The sequence below is a fragment of the Cotesia typhae genome, unplaced genomic scaffold (genome assembly GCF_013202065.1).
Source record: "Cotesia typhae breed Kobodo isofemale line unplaced genomic scaffold, CoteBio_Ctyphae contig_48, whole genome shotgun sequence".
NCBI lineage: Eukaryota > Metazoa > Arthropoda > Insecta > Hymenoptera > Braconidae > Cotesia > Cotesia typhae.
In genome coordinates, this window is record NW_027423756.1 from 985101 (window position 1) to 1005488 (window position 20388).

The following is a 20388-nucleotide window of genomic DNA, read 5'->3' on the forward strand; positions in this document are numbered from 1 at the left end:
AGTAGCTGCTATAATAGACTATTAAATATAAATATTTCACTAAATTTTCTATTATACAGTAAGTAGTCTTATGTTCACTATTTTCAGTCTCGTCAATATAACATTAGTAAATCGTTAATGCTAAGCAATAAGAAATATTCATTCATGCGTGATATTATGTGATAAGAACTCGATAAGCCTAAGCAGTTTATCGATTAACCTTAAAAATAAAAATTTTTGTAAATTCAAAAACCTGCTCCTATTAATATTTAGACAGTGTTTACAACAGAAAAAATTACTGCTGTTTGAAGCTGAAATCAGAATGAAAAATTCATGAACAGGATAAATTGATACAAATAAATAATCAAAATATTTGAGCAATAAAATTGTACATATTTGACCCTATATGTACCCTAATAAATAATTAAATTTCTTCTTAATTTACAGTAACAATTTTTTAAGAATTTCTGTATTTGTATGAGGGAAAAAAAATTTACACCTATTTAATTGTTTTTAATCTGGTTTTGTAAAATCAAGTAATATAATTTGATTGCGTTCTTCTATAGATACGCGCACATTTATAAAATTACTATCGTGAAACATTTCACGATAGGACTTCCCATTTTCAATAACATCCATTTCATTTACAATAAAATTTAATAAATTTCACGTTTACGGTGACACGTATTTGTTTCTTAAATCTTGTCACACTACTAGTCTTATAACGGGCCATATAAGTTTTCTCAACCTTAAATCTGTACTGAGTAATTCGAAATAAAATATAATTATATTAATCTACCTTGCTATTTCATAAAAATCTTCTCAACATTTATTGACATTGGATAAGATATATATTTTTACATGAATAAGAAGACTTCCTGTACTTTTAAAATAAATTTTTAGTTGAAAAAGTACGTTAACACTTTCGCGGATTCAATCGTTCATAAAAGCATAACTTGTTTATACATAATCGAAAAGAATTAAAAATGACATTTGTATCTTTTTTTCTTATTAATTTCAATTCTATTTCGTAAATCGATGTATAGTTTTCAGTAAGCGACTACTTTTCCACGCTTAATAATTAATATTTCTCATTAGAGTATAAACAAAAGATACTAATCAAACCATGTTACAAATAAAATAAAAAAATTATGTATTCTAGTAAATCATTTTTATTTATAAGAACCATGACAAAAAAATTATATAAACTGAATAACGAAAGAAATAAAATATTATAAAAAAAAATTCAGACAATTATATAGCCACTATAAAATAAGGTAACATTTTAATTCAAATGTACTTTAGTTTTCTAAATTTAACTCAGATTTTTGTATAGTTTTTGTCTATAATTTTTCAAATTATTTAATCGACGATATAATTTCCAAAAAAATTAAAAAACGAGCTATATAATATTTTAAAATAAAACGAGCAAACTAAAATCTTTGTTTTTTTTAATTTTACATCGTAAATATTTAATTTTTATCAATTAAAACAAAAAGTTGTCAGATAACGGGCCATTTGAAAATAATAAATATTTACTGAACAATAACTATTGTTCTTGATGCAAAGCATTTGCTTCATTGGAGTATAACATAGACGTAAGAAAAAAATTGGCAAACCTCTGAACAGTATAAGCATTACTTTTTGAGAGCGATAGTAACTTTAACTCAATTTTCTAAATCGATGGGTAATTGATGAAAAAAAAATTTTTTTTAATCTAAAGTCATAAACTATTCTAAATTTACTCATTTCATTCTCAGGTATTGATACAAAATGAAAAACTTGTCAGACCAACTATTAATACTATTTTTTAAATCTTCTTACAAATAGTTAGTATAAAAAATTTTTTATGTTGAAACAACAAAATAAAATACATAAACGTTAACATTTAGGATTTTTGATGTTCTACAAAAGAGAGACTCTATTCTAGATTTGAAACACTTTTTCATTTTCAAAATTTTTAATAAATTATTCAAAACAAATTTCTATTGCATATATATTTTGCTAATAAAAATATTTTTAATTAAATTAAAATAGAACCACAATAGTAATATTCAAAGGAAATTTTTTGTTAAATCTTTGCCTAAGTTATAGAAAAGAAAAACAAACGTATTATTAAATTATTGAGAGATAGCAATAAATGTGTATTTGGTAAGAAAAGTACCAAAGAAATTTTTTGCATCATATATAATACTACGATATTGACTTAACCCAAAAATAAAATTTTTTAATGCAACATTCTTAAGCTAATAATAAGAACATTATAGCATGTGACGAAGTGAGTAACATTAAATTCTAAAATTTTGATTTAATGATGAATTATAAGACAGAATTATTTATTTATCACTCTGAAACAAGTAATTGAACTTAATATATTATCTTATTATGCATTGCAAGTTCTACATAATACTCATAAATTTAGAGTTATTCTAGTTTCAATAATATCTTTGAATATAATATCGTAGTATTCTATCAACAGCGAGAGGCAAGAAAGTAATTAATAACTATACTGAGTATAAAAGCTTAACTGCTGACCTAAAAAATTTCATTTTCAGAATCGCTATCAGTGCATTTGATTTTTTTAAAATTGAAATTAATTTTTTCACATTTACGAATGCTGGGTTTTGTGATTTTCAGCTTAGGATTTTTTGGTGTCGATGCTGCTTTTGATTGATGTTTAAATTGATTTGAAATCCAAGTCTTAATTACATCCCGCCGGCGGTTATTTAGACACGGATAACGTGATTTTAATTTATCGATTAACATCAATGATGGCAATTTCTTCTCATCAAAGTAACTCTTAAATTCTGTCATAATTATTTTTTTTTCTTTTTCACTCCATGCGCGATTTCTTGCAAAATTATCAGCTGAAAAAAAAATAAACTATTAAAATTAAGATAAATTAAAGAATATGGAATAATATTTAATAAAAAACAAAATAAAAAAATATACAAATCTCTGTGCTCGTATTTGCAGAAGTGTGCGGATTTTTCCTTGGCTGTGAAAAATAATGTTTGACATCAGCAGACGTAGATGGTTTTGGCTCAAATAACGTAGACTGATTGCAACTGGAAGTCGATGAAATGTTAGATTCGTTAGAAGGTACTTCAATGAAGTCACTGCGATCGTCATTTTCTTCCTCTTCCTCTTCTAAATTTTCTAAATAACCCTGAGCGGCTTCTAGAACTTTAGTAACTTGGACGATAGTTTTCGATTTTAGCTTCTGTTGGTAGATATTTTTATGAATTTGCTCAGAGTGCCCTAAATGACCAATAACATCTCCAAGAGCTGAAGCTTTTAAATCGAGTTCAACGCACTTTGTAGCTACATGCTTGCGTAAGCCGGTACCTCTCAATAATAGTGGCTCCTTTGCACCACACTCTTCAGAGATTACTCTCATTTCTTTGCACAAATTCAACAATCTGATCCTGTCAGTGATAGGATTTGGTAAACCAAATAAAAAATTATTATGAGCTGGGATGTCTGCTTGGGACCGATAATTTATCAATATCTTTAATTCTTCAATCAGATCGGAATTCGCAATAACCGCTACGGTACGGTTTACTTTTCCTCTAATTTGAAATCTATAAAAGTTATCAGCGATTTTTTTTCCAGCATCATCTAAGGTATTAAACTCTTCTTTGTCCTGTATTTGATCAATTTTTTCTAATTTACTGAGATCACTTACTAATATATTCTGGATATCTCCAACACGTCGTCGGTTAAAAACAAGTAGATATACAGCGACTAATTTCAAGCCTTGCAACCATGCGCCGAAGTTAAAATGTTTTTGTAAGATAACAAAACACTTTGCTCGTTCTGATTTCAAGTATCTAATCATTCTCTGGATATCTTCCGTGAGAGGAAGAACAACAACTTTTTGTCGCTTTATTTGTGCTTGTGATTCCATTCCAATTTTATTAACTGCGTCGGGAGTTTCAGTGAGAAAAACTTTCAAAAAATTTTGAACTTGTTTTTGCTTTTCTTCATCCTCTTTTTTAACGTACTCTGCTTCAAGTATGACACCAATTTGTTTGAGATACGTCACTAGATTAAGGGCATTAGCAGGAGCTTCGCAGGTATTATTCAGCCGGTCAATTCTAGCGACAATGTCGATGGCTTCGATCATGGTATCAATATATTTAGGCGTAAAAATAGATGACAGATCGGTAATTGTATTATTAACATGTTTTGCTGCTGCTAAAAATCGACCTAGTAGTCTGAGCTTTGCACGTATATGATTATGTTGGAAATGGGGTCCATGTTGTACACATAGTTTGTTTCCCCATAAAATTATCAACCAATCATATCTTATAAGTCTTACAATATGGTCTTCCCTTAGAACTGGAAATATAACTAACCTTAGCTTATCACAAGCAGTAGCATGTAATCGTCCCTCAACTATAGTTCCAAGCACTTTGTACGTACGAGTTCCCTTGATAATATTGCTTTCTTGAAAACATTTGGCAATGTGTTTCCGGGAATTCGATTTTGTCACTGTTAATAAACAATTAGGACATGTTGTATAGTCAGTTGCGGATTTGTTATTTTTAGGTCTTCGAGGTACAAATAAGTAGTTTTCCTTATTATAATTAGCAATGGTGTTGTACATGTGGTTGCCGTTATTTCGGAATATGCTAATTACTTTTTTTCTTTCTTTTGTACCTGTACAAAATAATTTATTGGTCATATGGATACTTCAAATTAAACAAGAGAAAAAATAATTCTATTTTACTAATATAAAGATGTATCATTACAGAGAACAATAAAATTTTTTGAAGAAATTATTTCTCTAGGCTCCTTAACCAATGTGCTTGCTAAACTGATGAATATATACTCACAAAAATTTAACGTTTCTTAAAAATCATTTGATTGTACATTATTGTCAGATAGGCCTTATTAATTAATTTAAAAAACATTATCTTTTAATCCATTAGATTTTGCAACTTTATCAGGTACTAACAAAAGCACGGACCATAACGAGAGAGCTAGTAGAAAATAATCCCAATCATAGTGGGAAATTATTCTGAGCCATTATTGGGCCGCTACCCCTGAAACCTCCACGCAGTCCATCGGAGCTAGCGAGCCAATGAATTAACCCAACCAAATCCCCTCCCAAATCACAAGACTGTTTAAAAGAGGCAGCGAGGAGAGCTGCCAGACAGTCCACTTCCATCCACTGAGCGAAGAAGAAGAACAAGAAGAAGAAGAAGAAGCCAATCAAGAATCTACAGTAAGCGAGCAAGGCTTACAATACAGTGCAGTATCTTTGGATATCAAGCGAGCAAAGCTTGTATATCCACTACTCAATAATCGGACCAACTCGGATCATCTCAACTACACCAAACGCTGACTGGCATTGTTAAATTAGTTCTTTTAGAACTAAACTTAAACAGTTCTTTTCAGAACTAACCAACTAAGTCTTCTCAAGACTACTCAAGGCTCTTATTTAAGAGCGTGTGACTAACAAGTCATCTCTCAGGACTACTACGTAGTCCAAAACCAATCGGTCTTTTTCAAGACCACCAAATAATTGCAGTTGTAAGAAACCTACCCAAGTTTGAGAGAAGGTGCCGGTATTATAACCGAACATTTAAATGGTCCCTCGAGCCGGATCTTCTCTCGGCTTGGGTAGTACTAAGTGACATCTCCAGACTTATCTCTGAGAGTGCACAACATTGTTTGAGATTGAGTTTCACTACTTTGCGCATTGCGGAGCACTATGTGCTGCGGGAAGTCTTGTCACTCAAATCCTCAAAGATGTCAGCACTTCAGGCTAGATTGTCGCTGCAGCAGTCAAAATACGCGTTCATCATGTCTCTGCAGAAGGAAGTTCAGGCCGAAACTCATCAATCTTTCAACATTCACGTGGCCAAAGCAAAGCTGTTGATGCTCAAGACCAACTGGGAAAAGTTTGAGGCAGAGCACGAAAAGATCATCCTGTCTAAGGTCGAGATCCCATCAGACGATCTTTACATCAAAAACAACGCCTACGAAACTGCTATGCAGTGCGTTGTTAGTATTCAAGCAGCCTTGGAAGAAAGAATCTCAGGGCTAGAAACAGCTAACCCACCAAGTGGAACCAGCCTAGCTAATGTAAGTCTAATCGGAGGTACAGCAGTCAGACCATCATCATTGCCTAAGATTCCGATTCCACCATTTTCCGGTAACTTCGGAGATTGGAGAGCCTTCTCAGATTTGTTCGTCTCACTGATAGGGGAAAACACAGCCATCTCCAATGCAGAAAAGTTTGTCCATCTCAGAAACAGTCTCTCTGGAAATGCTGCTAGTCTTATCTCAAACATCAAAATCTCAGCTGACTCTTTCCAAGTAGCCTGGGACATGCTAGTCAAGAGGTATGAGAACAAAAGGCTTCTCATAGCAGCTCAACTGGACAAGCTTCTACGCTTAAAGACGCCAGGAGTTCGGTCATCAGCAACTCTCAATGATCTTCTCAACGTCGTTTCTGAATCAACCAACTCTCTGAAAGCTCTCGGACTTCCAGTTGACCAGTGGGACTCAATCATCGTTCATCTCATGACACATCATCTAGACTCCAAAACTCGCGAAGATTGGGAAATGCATCTTGGGTCATCAACGGAGTATCCATCTCTAGAACAGTTAACTAACTGGTTTTCTAACTGGTGCTGCTAGAGCTCTAGAAAGTATCGAGGAGCAGTCCAAGACCACTTTAAGAAAGACAAAATCAGAAACGAGGGCATCTCAACCAGCAAAGGTTCATCACGTCATCTCTGAGCAACCTGGAACGTCATCTCAACCAGAAACCAAGCCATGGGTAAAGGACTTAAATAACACCTGCAAGTACTGTGGCAAGAATCATTATCTTGCCTTCTGTCCAGACTTCTCAACAAAGTCAGATGCTGAGAAGCTTCAATTTGTGAAAACCGAACGGTTGTGCTACAACTGCCTCGGTAGACACAACTTGTATAAGTGCAGCAACACCCTGACTTGCAAACTCTGTAAGGAACGCCATCACTCATTGTTACATGGTTTGTTTACAACGTCAAAGGAAAAATCAACACCTCTAACAGCCTTCTCTGAAAGATTAACATCATTGTCTCAACATTCCCAGACCGAAGACAAGCCAGCTCCACAATGACGGTGGCAGCTGTCATCTCGAAACCCACGCAGTCATCTCAAGCCAGGAAGACATCTCAGATCAAGAGCATCTCAAACTGATACAAACATCACCAAATATAACAAGTCATCTCAAAAGGTTACCATCAATAAGTCATCTCAAACAATTGAAATATTCAAGTCATCTCAGCTAGAGCAATTACCTACTCAGGCAAATAAGTCATCTCAACCAGAGCAATTGCCTGCTCAGGCAAATGCAATAGCTTTGTCAGCAATTAACACAAGAACTGCAGTAATCCTGGCCACTTGCAAAGTACTAGTAGTGTCTCCCAACATGAAAAAACATACAACCCGTCTTCTCATCGATCCAGGATCAGAATTGACACTAGTCTCAGCCAAGCTAGTTAAAGAAGCAAAACTTGACCAACTAGCCACTGTGATACCAATCCTATGCGTGGGTAATCAGTCTTCAAGCAAAACTCTTGGTCAAACTAACTTAACCATTGAGTCTTGCATCTCACATAAACAAGTCCATCTCAGAGCACATATCCTGTCTCAAATCACTACTAAGATTCCATCAATCTCCATCACAGACCAGCATTGGTCTCATCTGAGCAACCTAGAAAGAGCAGATCCAGAATTCCTGAAGCCTGGACACGTTGAAATCCTCATAGGGGCTGACACTCTCAATCAAATTCTAGAACCATCTCCAATAATTAAAGGGCAATCAGATGAGCCATTAGCTATTCACACAATCTTTGGATGGGCCTTTCTTGAACCAGCATCATCTCAAACACGAAATCTCCCTCTCAGGTCTCTTCATACTGTGACAAACGATGAGCTTCAAGACTTCCTCACAAGATTCTGGGTTCAGGAAGAAGTACCACATCAAACAAAGACATCTCTCAGCTTAGCCGAAGCACAATGTGAAGAATATTACACTAGCACCCTCTCACGAAATCAAGACGGGCGCTACGTGGTAAGAATACCACTCTCAACTGAAATCTCACAACTAGGAGATTCCAGAGCTATCGCTCACCGATGTTTAAAACGACTTCTCAAGCGTCTAGATTCTGACGAAACTCTAAAACAGCGATACATAGAATTCATGCAAGAGTATGAAACATTAGGCCACATGGTAGCAGTTCCAAAGGATGCCCCGGAACCTCAACATCCTTATTATTTACCTCGTCATGGAGTTCTCAGAGAACAGAGTACCTCAACAAAGCTCAGAGTTGTTTTTAACGGGTCATGCAAGACCACTTCTCAAGTCTCTCTCAATGACATTCAACACACAGGTCCAAAAACTCAACGAGACATCATTGATGTATTGTTGTGGATCAGACGCTATAAATACATCTTCATGACAGACATTGTAAAAATGTTCAGGCAAATTCAAGTCCATCAAAATGATTGGGATTTGCAACGAATTCTTTGGATAAATGAGCAGCGTAACGTAAAAGCATATCAACTGACAACTGTTACGTATGGGACTCGATCAGCGCCGTATCTTGCCTGTAGAACCCTCAAGAGGCTAGTGGAAGACGAACGAGAGAATTATCCTCTTGCAGTTGATGCAATCCTGAAAGGAAGTTATGTTGATGACATCTCAGGTGGAGCTGACTCAATTGACCAGCTCAACACAATAGCTCAACAGCTCAATGGCATGTGCGCCTCAGCATGTCTTCCACTAGATAAATGGAAAAGCAACATACAAGAGTTTGTTATTCCATCGACATCTCAAACCAAAGACAAGTCATCGCTTCACACATTTGATGAATCACTATCAAAAGTGTTAGGTCTCTCCTGGTTATCAATTCATGATCAGTTTACGTTTCAAAGCTCCATTTCAGAAAGTGCAGTAATAACCAAGAGATCAATTCTCTCAGAAGTAGCTCAACTCTTCGACCCTCTCGGCCTCATCTCTCCAGTGGTCATTAAAGCCAAAATTCTGCTCCAGCAACTTTGGCTTGAGAAGCTTGATTGGGATGATCAACTTTGCCCTGATACAATAAATCAATGGACCAAGTTTCGAGAAGACATCTCAAAGTTAACCGAACTTCGAATACCTAGATGGATTAATCTGCAAGCTAATTCATACTCAGTACAACTCCATGGATTCTCCGATGCATCTCAACTATCTATGGCTGCTGTTGTTTACCTCAGAGTCACTGATCATAAAGGAAACTCAAAAGTCACTCTAGTCTGCTCAAAAACTAGAGTCGCTCCAATCAAGAGGCTAACAATTCCACGATTAGAGCTTTCAGCTGCAGTGCTTCTCGCCCATCTCATAAGGCATACACAATCTACATTAGAACTCCAAGATGTCCCAGTATTTTTATGGACCGACTCTTCAATAACACTTGCATGGGTCAAAAATAACCCCATGAAATGGAAAGAATACGTTGGAAACCGAGTTTCAACTATTCATCAAACACTTCCAAATGCATGTTGGAGATACACGTCAGGTAAACTTAATCCAGCAGATTGTGCTTCAAGAGGTCTAAACGCGTCTCAACTAATTAGTCATCATCTCTGGTGGACAGGTCCACCTTGGTTAGCTCAATCTCCTGAACATTGGCCAATTTCAGTAGCTCCATCTCCAACAGAAGATCTCGAAGAACGACCTGGCATCTCTTTAACTACAGTAATACAACCATCAATCTGGGACTTGATCGATCTTCCATGTGTAAAAACATTTCACAAAGGCCTTAACAAGCTACTACGAATAGCAAGCTCAGCAAGCATACTTCTCATCCGAAATCAGCACCATAGTATCAGGAAAACCCCTAGCAAAATCTCATGCCCTCTCTAGACTAACTGCAAGATTAGATCATCAAGGTATACTTCGAGTTGGAGGACGTCTTCAAAATTCTAAACTTGATCATGACAGCAAGCACCCACCCATCTTACCTCGACAATGCAAACTTTCGGAACTTCTCATCGCTGATGCTCATGCCCGGACCTTCCACGGTGGAACTCAACTCACACTAATATACCTACGACGTCAATGTTGGATATTAGGAGGAAGAGCTCCAATCAAGTCCTTTATCCAACACTGTTTAGTCTGCGCCCGAATCAGAGCAGTCCGAACACAACAACTCATGGCACCTCTACCGTCATCTCGAGTGACTCCATCATTAGTTTTTGAAACTACTGGAGTTGATTACGCTGGACCAATTACATTAAAGACATTTCAAGGAAGAGGTGCAAAGAAATTCAAAGGGTGGATAGCAGTCTTCGTCTGTTTCTCAACGTCAGCAATTCATCTTGAAGCAGTCTCAGACAACTCAACCGAAGGTTTCTTGAAGGCATTTCGACGATTTCCTAGTCGACGAGGAATCTGCAAAACATTACACAGCGACTGTGGAACCAATTTCAAAGGAGCTGACAACGAATTGAAACATCTCTTCTCTCAGGCTACATCAGAATCAAAAGAGCTTCAACGTCTTCTCACTAATGATGGTACAAATTGGAAATTTAATCCCCCAGGAGCACCGCACATGGGAGGAAAACGGGAAGCTGCAGTGAAATCTGTTAAACGTCATCTCCAATTGTCAATATCAGAGACCAGCTTCACATTTGAAGATTTCTCTACTCTCTTAGCACAAGTTGAGGCAGTACTCAACTCAAGACCTCTCAGTGCTCTATCAGATGATCCAAAAGATCTCTCTGCTCTAACTCCTGGCCATTTTATTCGAGGAGCTGCGCTCAACTCTATACCTGAACCATCTCTAACCTCCGTAAACGAGTCAAGACTATCTCAATTTCAACGGATTCAAGAACGATTTCAACAATTCTGGAACCGATGGTCAGCAGAATGCTTATCTGCACATCAGTCCATCTCAAAGTGGCGCAACCAACAAGACGATATCAAACTAGGATCCTTGGTGCTAATAACAGATGAAAGACTTCCCCCTTCAAAATGGCCTCTCGCGAGAGTAATTCAACTTCACCCAGGGAAGGATGAACTTACTCGAGTAGTCACTCTTAAGACAGCTACAACAACTCTCACCAGACCAATTGTCAAGTTAGCTCCCCTCCCACTGGCTCCTCACCAAGATGCATCAGAGTGAAATTCTGCATTCTTGCAGAATTTGGGGGGGGGGAGAATGTTGAAAAAACCCTGAAATTCATCAATTGGCATCAACGATCGCACGGACCATGACTAGAGAGCTAGTCATGGTACCGACAATCGCGCGGACCATGACTAGAGAGCCAGTCATGGTTAAGATCTTCATGAATCATTAACAATCGCAACAACCATGACTAAGGAGCTAGCCATAGTCAAGGTTCTCATTAAGTACTAACAATCGTACTGATTATGACAAAAAAGCCAATCGTAGCTAAGAACTTTATCAGGTACTAACAAAAGCACGGACCATAACGAGAGAGCTAGTAGAAAATAATCCCAATCATAGTGGGAAATTATTCTGAGCCATTATTGGGCCGCTACCCCCGAAACCCCCACGCAGTCCATCGGAGCTAGCGAGCCAATGAATTAACCCAACCAAATCCCCTCCCAAATCACAAGACTGTTTAAAAGAGGCAGCGAGGAGAGCTGCCAGACAGTCCACTTCCATCCACTGAGCGAAGAAGAAGAACAAGAAGAAGAAGAAGAAGCCAATCAAGAATCTACAGTAAGCGAGCAAGGCTTACAATACAGTGCAGTATCTTTGGATATCAAGCGAGCAAAGCTTGTATATCCACTACTCAATAATCGGACCAACTCGGATCATCTCAACTACACCAAACGCTGACTGGCATTGTTAAATTAGTTCTTTTTAGAACTAAAACTTAAACAGTTCTTTTCAGAACTAACCAACTAAGTCTTCTCAAGACTACTCAAGGCTCTTATTTAAGAGCATGTGACTAACAAGTCATCTCAGGACTACTACGTAGTCCAAAACCAATCGGTCTTTTTCAAGACCACCAAATAATTGCAGTTGTAAGAAACCTACCCAAGTTTGAGAGAAGGTGCCGGTATTATAACCGAACATCAATATTAAATTAACGAAAATTAAATATACATAAGTTTTTTTAAAAATTTAATATTCTACAGAAAAATATTTACCATTTTTAAATCAATTCTTTACTTCAAAAAACGTACAAGCTCAAAGTGGAGTTTGAGATGGATTTCTTTAATTTTTCAATCCACAAGCGGAACCTATTAACCTTGTTTTATTATCATAAATTAAGTATTTTTCTTTGATATCATAATCTTTCGAAATATCTTTCAATTTACTTACATGAATCACCAGTAATTATCAATTATTTAAAAATTTCGAATAATGAATTTGAGATAACTTGAAGGAAATAAAATGATTTATTTTCGATTCGTTAATAGCTGCGAATTATAGTCAAAATTAAATGATTATATTTAAAAAATTAATGAATATCAAAACAAAAATTTTTAGGGAAGGCCTTATCAAACAAAATATTGTAACCAAACTTTTTTTTGAAAAGTTAAGAAGGAAAAAATATTCTAGTTATGAAAAAAATATAAATTATTTTTTCATCTCTATAAATATTTTAAATGTAATTAAGGAGAAAAAAACAATAAATTTTCCGTGCTCATTCCGGAATAAGTTGCAAATAATTTTTTTTTTTTTTTTTTTTCAAAAAGACCTTACCTGACTTAGTGGCTTTTAGTATTTTTACGTCTTCATAGGTTTTGTGTACGGTTTCAAGATGCCGTGGCAATTTTACAACTTGCTTATGACAAATCATGCAGTGATATTTTTTTTCCATCTCGGAACCGTATTATTTGTTTGTACTTTTAGCTCGTTATTATCAATTGATCCAATACGCGCAAATGGAATCTTTCGTAGTTTTGATTCTAAATGTATGTAACTCAATGGTTGTTCTCCTGAACTACTGCTAGTTTCATGCAAGCTTTTATCTTTATCTTGATTTTCTGTCTCATGATTTTCAAATTCACTTAGCTCCTCTGTACGATTTTCAGAACTTGATAAATCAGGCACCAGACTATTAGTTGTCTCATAATCAGTTTTGCTTGTAGAATCTTCCAACACCGTCGATGAGTACTGGACTTCGTTTGGATTAAAGTCTGGATCATTTACATCATAATTATGATGCACAAACGATTTTGATGATGAACTTAAAACAGTAGTATTTTTATCTGCCTTCGGTACCTTTGATACTAGGCTTAAATTGGTAACTGATGACGTTTGTAGTGTTATTGAAGTTGGTTGTATGAAAGAAGATAAATTATAATTATCAACGTCATCGGAATCATCTCGAACAACGTCGATCAATTGACCTTCTAATTGATAAGATAAAATATTTTCAAGCTGATCAGATATCTGAAAAAAATATTTTCTATTTCTTGAAACATTTTTAAATATTATTTGTGAAAAATGCATAAAGTTAAATTATTGATTTATAGATAAAAACCTCATAGCCTGCTTCATATGATAATAAATCATCATCGCTATGATTTAATTCACCAACAACACCGTAGTCAAAATCAAGATTTGCAAGTTCAATAAGTTTATCTTCTTGCGTCAGATTGAATTGTGGTGACGAGTCATCGGCTTGCATTACTAAACACTCTGCGTCAAAAACAGTGTCAAAGTTGTTCTAAAATACAAGAAAATTGATATCATATTAAAATTTCGGTCAATAGTAAGCAATTTATAGCAATGTATTTGTATAAAAATCTTATACCTTGCTTGAAGCATTGTTGAAAGTTGGTTCAGGTTCGTTGACATTTTGGTTAACTAAATCTGCAATAAGAGATTCATCATTGACAATTTCGGAAATTTCAGTAAAGTTGCCTATTTCTTGAGGTACATTTGTCGATAGTTGGACTGGGGAGTTTGGGACAGAATACACTTTGTCAAGATGATGATGCTATAAATAAAAATAAATTAAAATTAAATTATTCGATAGAAAAAATACTTGTTGTCGTAGAAATGTCAAATTAATTTATGTACTTTGTTAATAGTCGAATCTAAAAATTCTTGACAATTTTTATTCCCGTTACTCTTTTCTAATAAAATGCTTGTTTTCTCTTTGAAGTCAATCTCAAGATCACTTATGTTATTGAATGATGAATCGCGCAATAGCTCTTTGACTACTGAAAGCTCGACAATACGAGTATTTTTTTCTGTTGGACTGAGACACTACAGTATGTTCATCGAAAAAAATATTAATTTTAGTTATTTATTAATCATCATAAATAAATGCTTGAAAATATTAAAGAGAAATGTTAATACGTTAAAATATTGCACTTTAGAAAATTTATCAAGATTCTTGAAGTTTGTCATGTCCTCTTCTGAATTACTGTGATCATTTACCACTTCCACTATCTTATTAGATATTGTAGGAATCAATGCAATTTGTTCTTCTACTTCAATAGATATTTGTTCATCACAGCCTCTCGGTTCGATGCTACATTTCTATAAATGTAAAAAAAAGTTCTAATATTTTCTTTTTGTAAATACACGTTGAATATTGATTGAAAAAACTTTATACTTTATCGATTTTTATCCAACTAGAACCTTCAATTTCATCTACACATGTGTTCATCATCTGTTTGAAATAGGTATGATCGTGACAGAATCCGTTTGTATCATTGGTCATAACGATAGTATTCATCGAAGATACTAGTGTGCTTTCGAACGTTGATGTCTGAGCAGAACTTATTTGATTGATTTTTACATCCTATCATGAATCACATATCATAATAATTAATAATTCTGAGTAATTGTCTGAAAATATTTTTAGAAAATTCAAAAACTTTTAGTACTTTGTACGGCAATATCGTAGAAGATTCCTCTATTGCGTTGCTGGATTGATACGTCAATGGATCACTGGCATCTTCAGTGATATTTTTTGCTAAAATATTTCGTTCCAAATGTCCCACATCAACCTATTTATGATAAAAGTTAAATTATTTATAATTCACTGTCCAAAGATGATAAATGTATTTCTATTTAATTATTTAATTATTTTTATTTCAATAAAAGAAAACTCAGTACTTTAGGAGATAGCATTTCCAATATAGCTTTTGATTTAAAATTTTCATTATTGTCATCTATCAATGATACTTTATTATTCAAGTCTTCAATTTGAAGATCTGGAACTTTCGTAGGACGTGTAGCTATTCGTGTTAAATTGACTTTACAGGGAACAACACATTTTTTATCAAGTTCATTTATCTATAAACAAACGAAAATTATATAAATTATAATCAATGAAAATCAATTAAATGAAACTTATTCAAAATAATGACACAAAAATTTACTAGTGACAAAAAATCTTCAGTCTGATTCAATTCGCTGTTGACATGTAAAATATCTGGATTAATATTTAACCCTTGAAAATTGATACAGGTGTTTTTTTTGTTCTTGAAAGCAGAATTTAATTTTGTTAATTGGACCCTAGGCAAATTTAGATTAATAATTTGGCAAAAAGATGTCCAATCATTAAAACCTAGAAAAAAATAATAATTGTATCAACATAAAAAAAATGCAATGGCTTCGAACAATAACGTCTCTATAGATAATAATTAAAATATAAAAGTTTCAATAATGTCTACTTACTGTTGAGTAACGCAACACATACAAATTTTTGTGATCTAAAATCAGTACGTCTATTCTTAATCGAATAAATTTTTAATTTTGTATCATAAACTAAAAAACGCTTCATTGTGCTCACTTTGACGCCATCAAAACACATTCACAATTCCAAGTAGACGCTTTTCTTTAGTCACAACCACTGAAGACAAAGGACACTAGCGAAGTATTTACATGTATATTAATAATTATTAAGATCAATCGCGCTAATTTGCTCCAAATTTAAGTTTATCAGGAGGCAAAGTAGGTGCAATTACTTTACCGACACTAGGTAGATTTTAATGAAAGATTGGCAGTATTGCGATTGAGAATCTTTAAAAATAATAATGTTAACATAAATTAATCAGTTGTAATTATATTTATTATTTCCACTAATAAATAAAATCGTAGGTAACTTTAAAATACAAGTAAAAAAAATGCTCCGAGAATTGATCATGTTCATGTGGAAATAATTCAATAGTAATCTTATTACTTAAGATCATTTCTTTTTAATTTCATTACGGCAGAAAAATAATCTATACGCCGCCATTTAGTGTTTGGATTAAATCATGAAATAAATTTCCATTAAATATATTAAATTTAAATTAAATTGACTCTTAGAAAATGGATAATTTTACTCATTATTAGTATTAGACAATTTATTACAAATTATATGGATTTTTTTTGGAGTAGTATAGCAAAGTAGAAATAATTTTTATCTGAAATAGAAGACTTATCTTCAATGACAGAAAAATCAACCAATACTTTTTCATACGTCCTAAAAATTTAGTTTTTTGGAATAAAGAATTATTAAAATATTTTAAAGCGAATGTCAATGATAATAACAAAAGTAACACAAAATTATAATACACAATTTAGAGTATCATCATAAACCAAAGTATCTTTTGTAATTTTATTTGATTATTTTATTGTATATTGCACGCAATGATAAAATAAATGCAATTTTTATTATTAATAATAAAAATTTGAACTTATTAAATCAACATTAAGTATAATGTTAGGGCCTTTTTACGAGTTTAAAGCAGTGTTGTGCAAAAATTTTAACAATTATTGCGATAAAGTTCTTAGTAAAATACTTTGACAGGAATTTAGACCACGTTACAATGATTATTTATCTGCAATTATGATTGATCTAATATACTAGTTCAGTATAAAAACCCTGACGATTTAAGAATTATAATGATGTCTAATTAAATCTATACTTATACGACTCAAAGTATTTACGTAAGATATCTTAAAAATTATTATGTATCAGTCTAACATAAATTAATTAATAAAAAAAAAAAAAAATAAACAAATAAAAAAAAAATCAATTGATTGAAAATAAGAAAATCCATGTGCAAAATATTCAAACATTTATAAGCTGTTTTTTATATTTCCAACTTTTTAATTGTGTCATTTATTTCATTGTTTTGAAAATTTTGCATCGTTTTGTAAGCTCACTTTCACAATAACTGAGGTATCTTTTAAATTGTTTGTTAAAATTTTGGAATTTTTCGTGTCATAAATCATTCAAGTTGAAACATATTTGAGTCATCGAGCGATCTTTTGAATGCAGCGTTGAAATTTAATAGTCGAAGTACATCAGACTTTAACTTGAGTACGTCAGTACTTCACTTAAGAAATATCTAAAATTATTTTACTGATCGTTTTAAGATTTTTGCCAGAGTTGTATATTTATTTCAAATTATTAAAATATTGAACATGTTATACACATGATATTTAAAAGTAAAAATACGCTACTATTCTCACCTTCTTAAAAAATTGTACTTTTCTAGAAAACTGATCCGGAAGCTACAAAATATCTTTCTTTTACTCAAATACTTTAAAAATATATATTCAAACTTGTTACAAATTATAGTTATAATTAAAAAGTATTTTTTTTTTAATAATAAAAGCAAATCATCAGGAATTATAAAATTTGAGTTTAAAAAATGTTATTTAATTCCAATCAATATCCGTTAAATGGTGGAAATAATCGATAAATACGAAAAACACTACTTGATTTTTTACCTTGACTGCAGAAGAATATCTTTTATTTTTTACGACTGTTGATTTATATTAATTTATATTATTGCGAAAATTCAAAAATTCTGGATTAATAATATTTACATTTTTGAAAAGGTTAATAAATTTAAGACGATCAAAGTTGGAACGTATAGAATCAGTAAATATGACAGAATAAAATATCAGCATCAATCATTTAAATTAATATTTCAAAAAGTCTTGTTTAATCCAATGATACTATGCTTTTTAACGTCAATTAGTGCATTTTTCACATATCAAATGCATATGTTTTTTGCACATTGGCAAATTACATACGGAGCAATATGTACGGATTTTGATGTCTTTTTTTCTAGGACAAACTATGCAACGCATTGGTATATTTTTAATTTCATCAAAAATTTTAGGATTAAGTGATTGATCTGATGAAAAATGAGCAGCACTTTCTCGCAAGTTCCTTGGAAAAGCTTTATTGGATTTTCGTTTATGAATAGAAGTATTATCCAACGATAGTCCCAATTGCTTAAGAAAATCACTTTTAGGTATTTCACTATGACTCATACCATAAATCACATAGCTATTCATACATGCTATGTTAATTATGTGGTACCAAAGGCATAGTGAACATCGCTTAGTTTTTCTGACAACAGAGTGTTCAAAAATCATTTGCTGCATCTTGTTAGCTATACTTGCTGCATTATCGAAACTTTTGATGACTGGGAACAGATTCGGAACTTTATCATTAACATTAATGTTGTCAAATTCAGTAGTGAGTAGTACTGTATGCTTCAAGTCTTTAGACATGTATGAAAGTAATGCTAAATTTTTCTGGTAGCCAAGAATACATGAATTGGGTTGCTTGTTCGAGGTACCTCCAAATTCTTCTGGTATTTGTATCTCAGTTTTGTTAATAACTGCAGTCATATGAACCTTATTACACATTAAATTTTTAACTGATGATATATTGAGACTTGGAGCTAAAATAATTATGGTAGCACTTTTTGGAGCTTTCTGAATAAAGCGATGAACAACTTTATGTGGATCACTTAAATCTTTACAAGTTCCACTCTGTTGTTCATTGATATGGATTAACATATCAGACACATAGAGACTGTTATTATTAATTAAAGTGAAAATTTGAACTCCACGTCGTTTAGCTTCGTCATCGGTGTGTAAATTATTAGGATTTTGATCGTCATATCTGATAAAATGGTTATATATAGTAATATTATCACTCAGTGCATAATTTTTTCGACAATTTTCAGCAAACAAATCGAAAATTTCTCGCATTGAAGCAAGGTGAGAATTTTTTAATTCAAGATCTTCATTTTTTTTGTCGTTGAATTGTAGTGTTCGCTTTAGAAACTTAAAACGATTCAAACTCATAGACAAACGAAAAACCTCGATTCCTAATCCACGTTCTTCCCATAGTTCTTCATAATTTTCATATTTTGTCTTGACAAGTCCCATTAATATCATTAAGCTAATAAAACATTTTATTTTCTCAATGTTCGTATCATTACAGTCTCTTTTTCGAGTAAACTGAGATCTAACTTCAATAAGATGAGTATTAGTGTAATGAACTATAAGATGCAAAATCTCACCAGAAAGAAACAAAAGAAAAAAATCAATAGCTGCTTTATATTCAACTGCTCCTTCTCTAGATCCAGCATATTGAGATGGTATGGATTTATGTGCTTGATAGAGTGATCTTGAATTTTTGAAAGGTTCTTTAAACCATTTGCTCATTCCGTCTCTACCGACGAAATATTTTTCTTGTTCGCATTCATCTTGTCCAACATTGAAAATATTTTCAGTTTCATTAGATTTTAACGAGTCAGTGAAATTATCACTAAAGTTTTCTTCCGAATCAACCCAGTCACTATCTACGGGAATTTCATTGATTAAATATTCTCGTAATCCATTCAAATTAAACATTTGTGCAGCCTACGAAAAAAAAATTAATATTATAGTAATATTATAGCAACGTAAGTAATTTATCAAAATGAATAACCATGAAAAATGTTGTGAAAGGGATACAATACAACAAACCAAACGAAGTCTGTTACGTGTACCAAAGTCATTGTGATTTTTTGTTAAATAAATGTAAAAAAAATTACCATTTGAATTGAAATATCTATCACTAAGGTTAGTATTTGAAAATTCGAGATCTGTCAGTTTCACAGCAGTTTCTAAAAAATTGCATGCGATGATTCAACATCAGCTTATAATAGAGAAATATAACTCAGACGATAATTTATTTAAACTTTTAAAGCAATTGAATAATTTCAATAAATACAAAATGTTTAATAACAAATAGCTAGCATTCAATCCATTTTCACCTACAGAATGCATTACATGAGGTTAGATGCATAAATATTTATAAAGTCAAGTTTTCAGATGTGTAGTTCAAAATTTCGACACAGTGGTACTAGTGGAATGTTCCCATAAGAAAAATTTTAATTCAAATTCACATCCAAATATTATAAAACGGAAGTAATTGGTTTAAGTTGATAAAAAATATTAAATCATTAGAATAATTTATTTTATTATTACCAAATTGTTAATGCTCAAATAATGAAAAGTTTCTTCAACAATAATTTATATTTCAGAATAACCTTAAAATATAATGTAAAAATTTGTTTCCAACTTTAAACAAGCTACTGCCTTTTATTTATATTAATACTTGAAGTAAATCAACAAT

General features: G+C 32.9%; 4 protein-coding genes across 4 annotated transcripts; 1 reads left to right on the top strand and 3 right to left on the bottom strand.

The window, feature by feature from the left end:
- Nucleotides 1-2322: 2322 nt before the first annotated feature.
- On the bottom strand, nucleotides 2323-4591 carry LOC141529426 (uncharacterized). Its single transcript, XM_074245937.1, has 3 exons — nucleotides 2932-4591; nucleotides 2592-2846; nucleotides 2323-2327 (listed from the first exon to the last, which is right to left on the bottom strand). Exons 1-3 carry the CDS (start codon nucleotides 4589-4591, stop codon nucleotides 2323-2325), a joined length of 1920 nt encoding a protein of 639 aa, XP_074102038.1.
- A 2504-nt stretch (nucleotides 4592-7095) lies between these two features.
- On the top strand, nucleotides 7096-11153 carry LOC141529428 (uncharacterized). Its single transcript, XM_074245940.1, has 3 exons — nucleotides 7096-7140; nucleotides 7259-9766; nucleotides 9810-11153. Exons 1-3 carry the CDS (start codon nucleotides 7096-7098, stop codon nucleotides 11151-11153), a joined length of 3897 nt encoding a protein of 1298 aa, XP_074102041.1.
- Nucleotides 11154-14430: 3277 nt separating this feature from the next.
- On the bottom strand, nucleotides 14431-15884 carry LOC141530002 (uncharacterized). The gene is made up of 4 exons (XM_074246828.1): nucleotides 15648-15884; nucleotides 15350-15537; nucleotides 15084-15263; nucleotides 14431-14974 (listed from the first exon to the last, which is right to left on the bottom strand). The coding sequence occupies exons 1-4, from the start codon at nucleotides 15781-15783 to the stop codon at nucleotides 14777-14779; spliced, it is 702 nt and encodes a 233-aa protein (XP_074102929.1). The 5' UTR covers nucleotides 15784-15884; the 3' UTR covers nucleotides 14431-14776.
- A 585-nt stretch (nucleotides 15885-16469) lies between these two features.
- LOC141529379 (uncharacterized) lies at nucleotides 16470-20017 on the bottom strand. Its single transcript, XM_074245882.1, has 2 exons — nucleotides 19805-20017; nucleotides 16470-19631 (listed from the first exon to the last, which is right to left on the bottom strand). The coding sequence occupies exons 1-2, from the start codon at nucleotides 19805-19807 to the stop codon at nucleotides 17940-17942; spliced, it is 1695 nt and encodes a 564-aa protein (XP_074101983.1). The 5' UTR covers nucleotides 19808-20017; the 3' UTR covers nucleotides 16470-17939.
- Nucleotides 20018-20388: the final 371 nt, after the last annotated feature.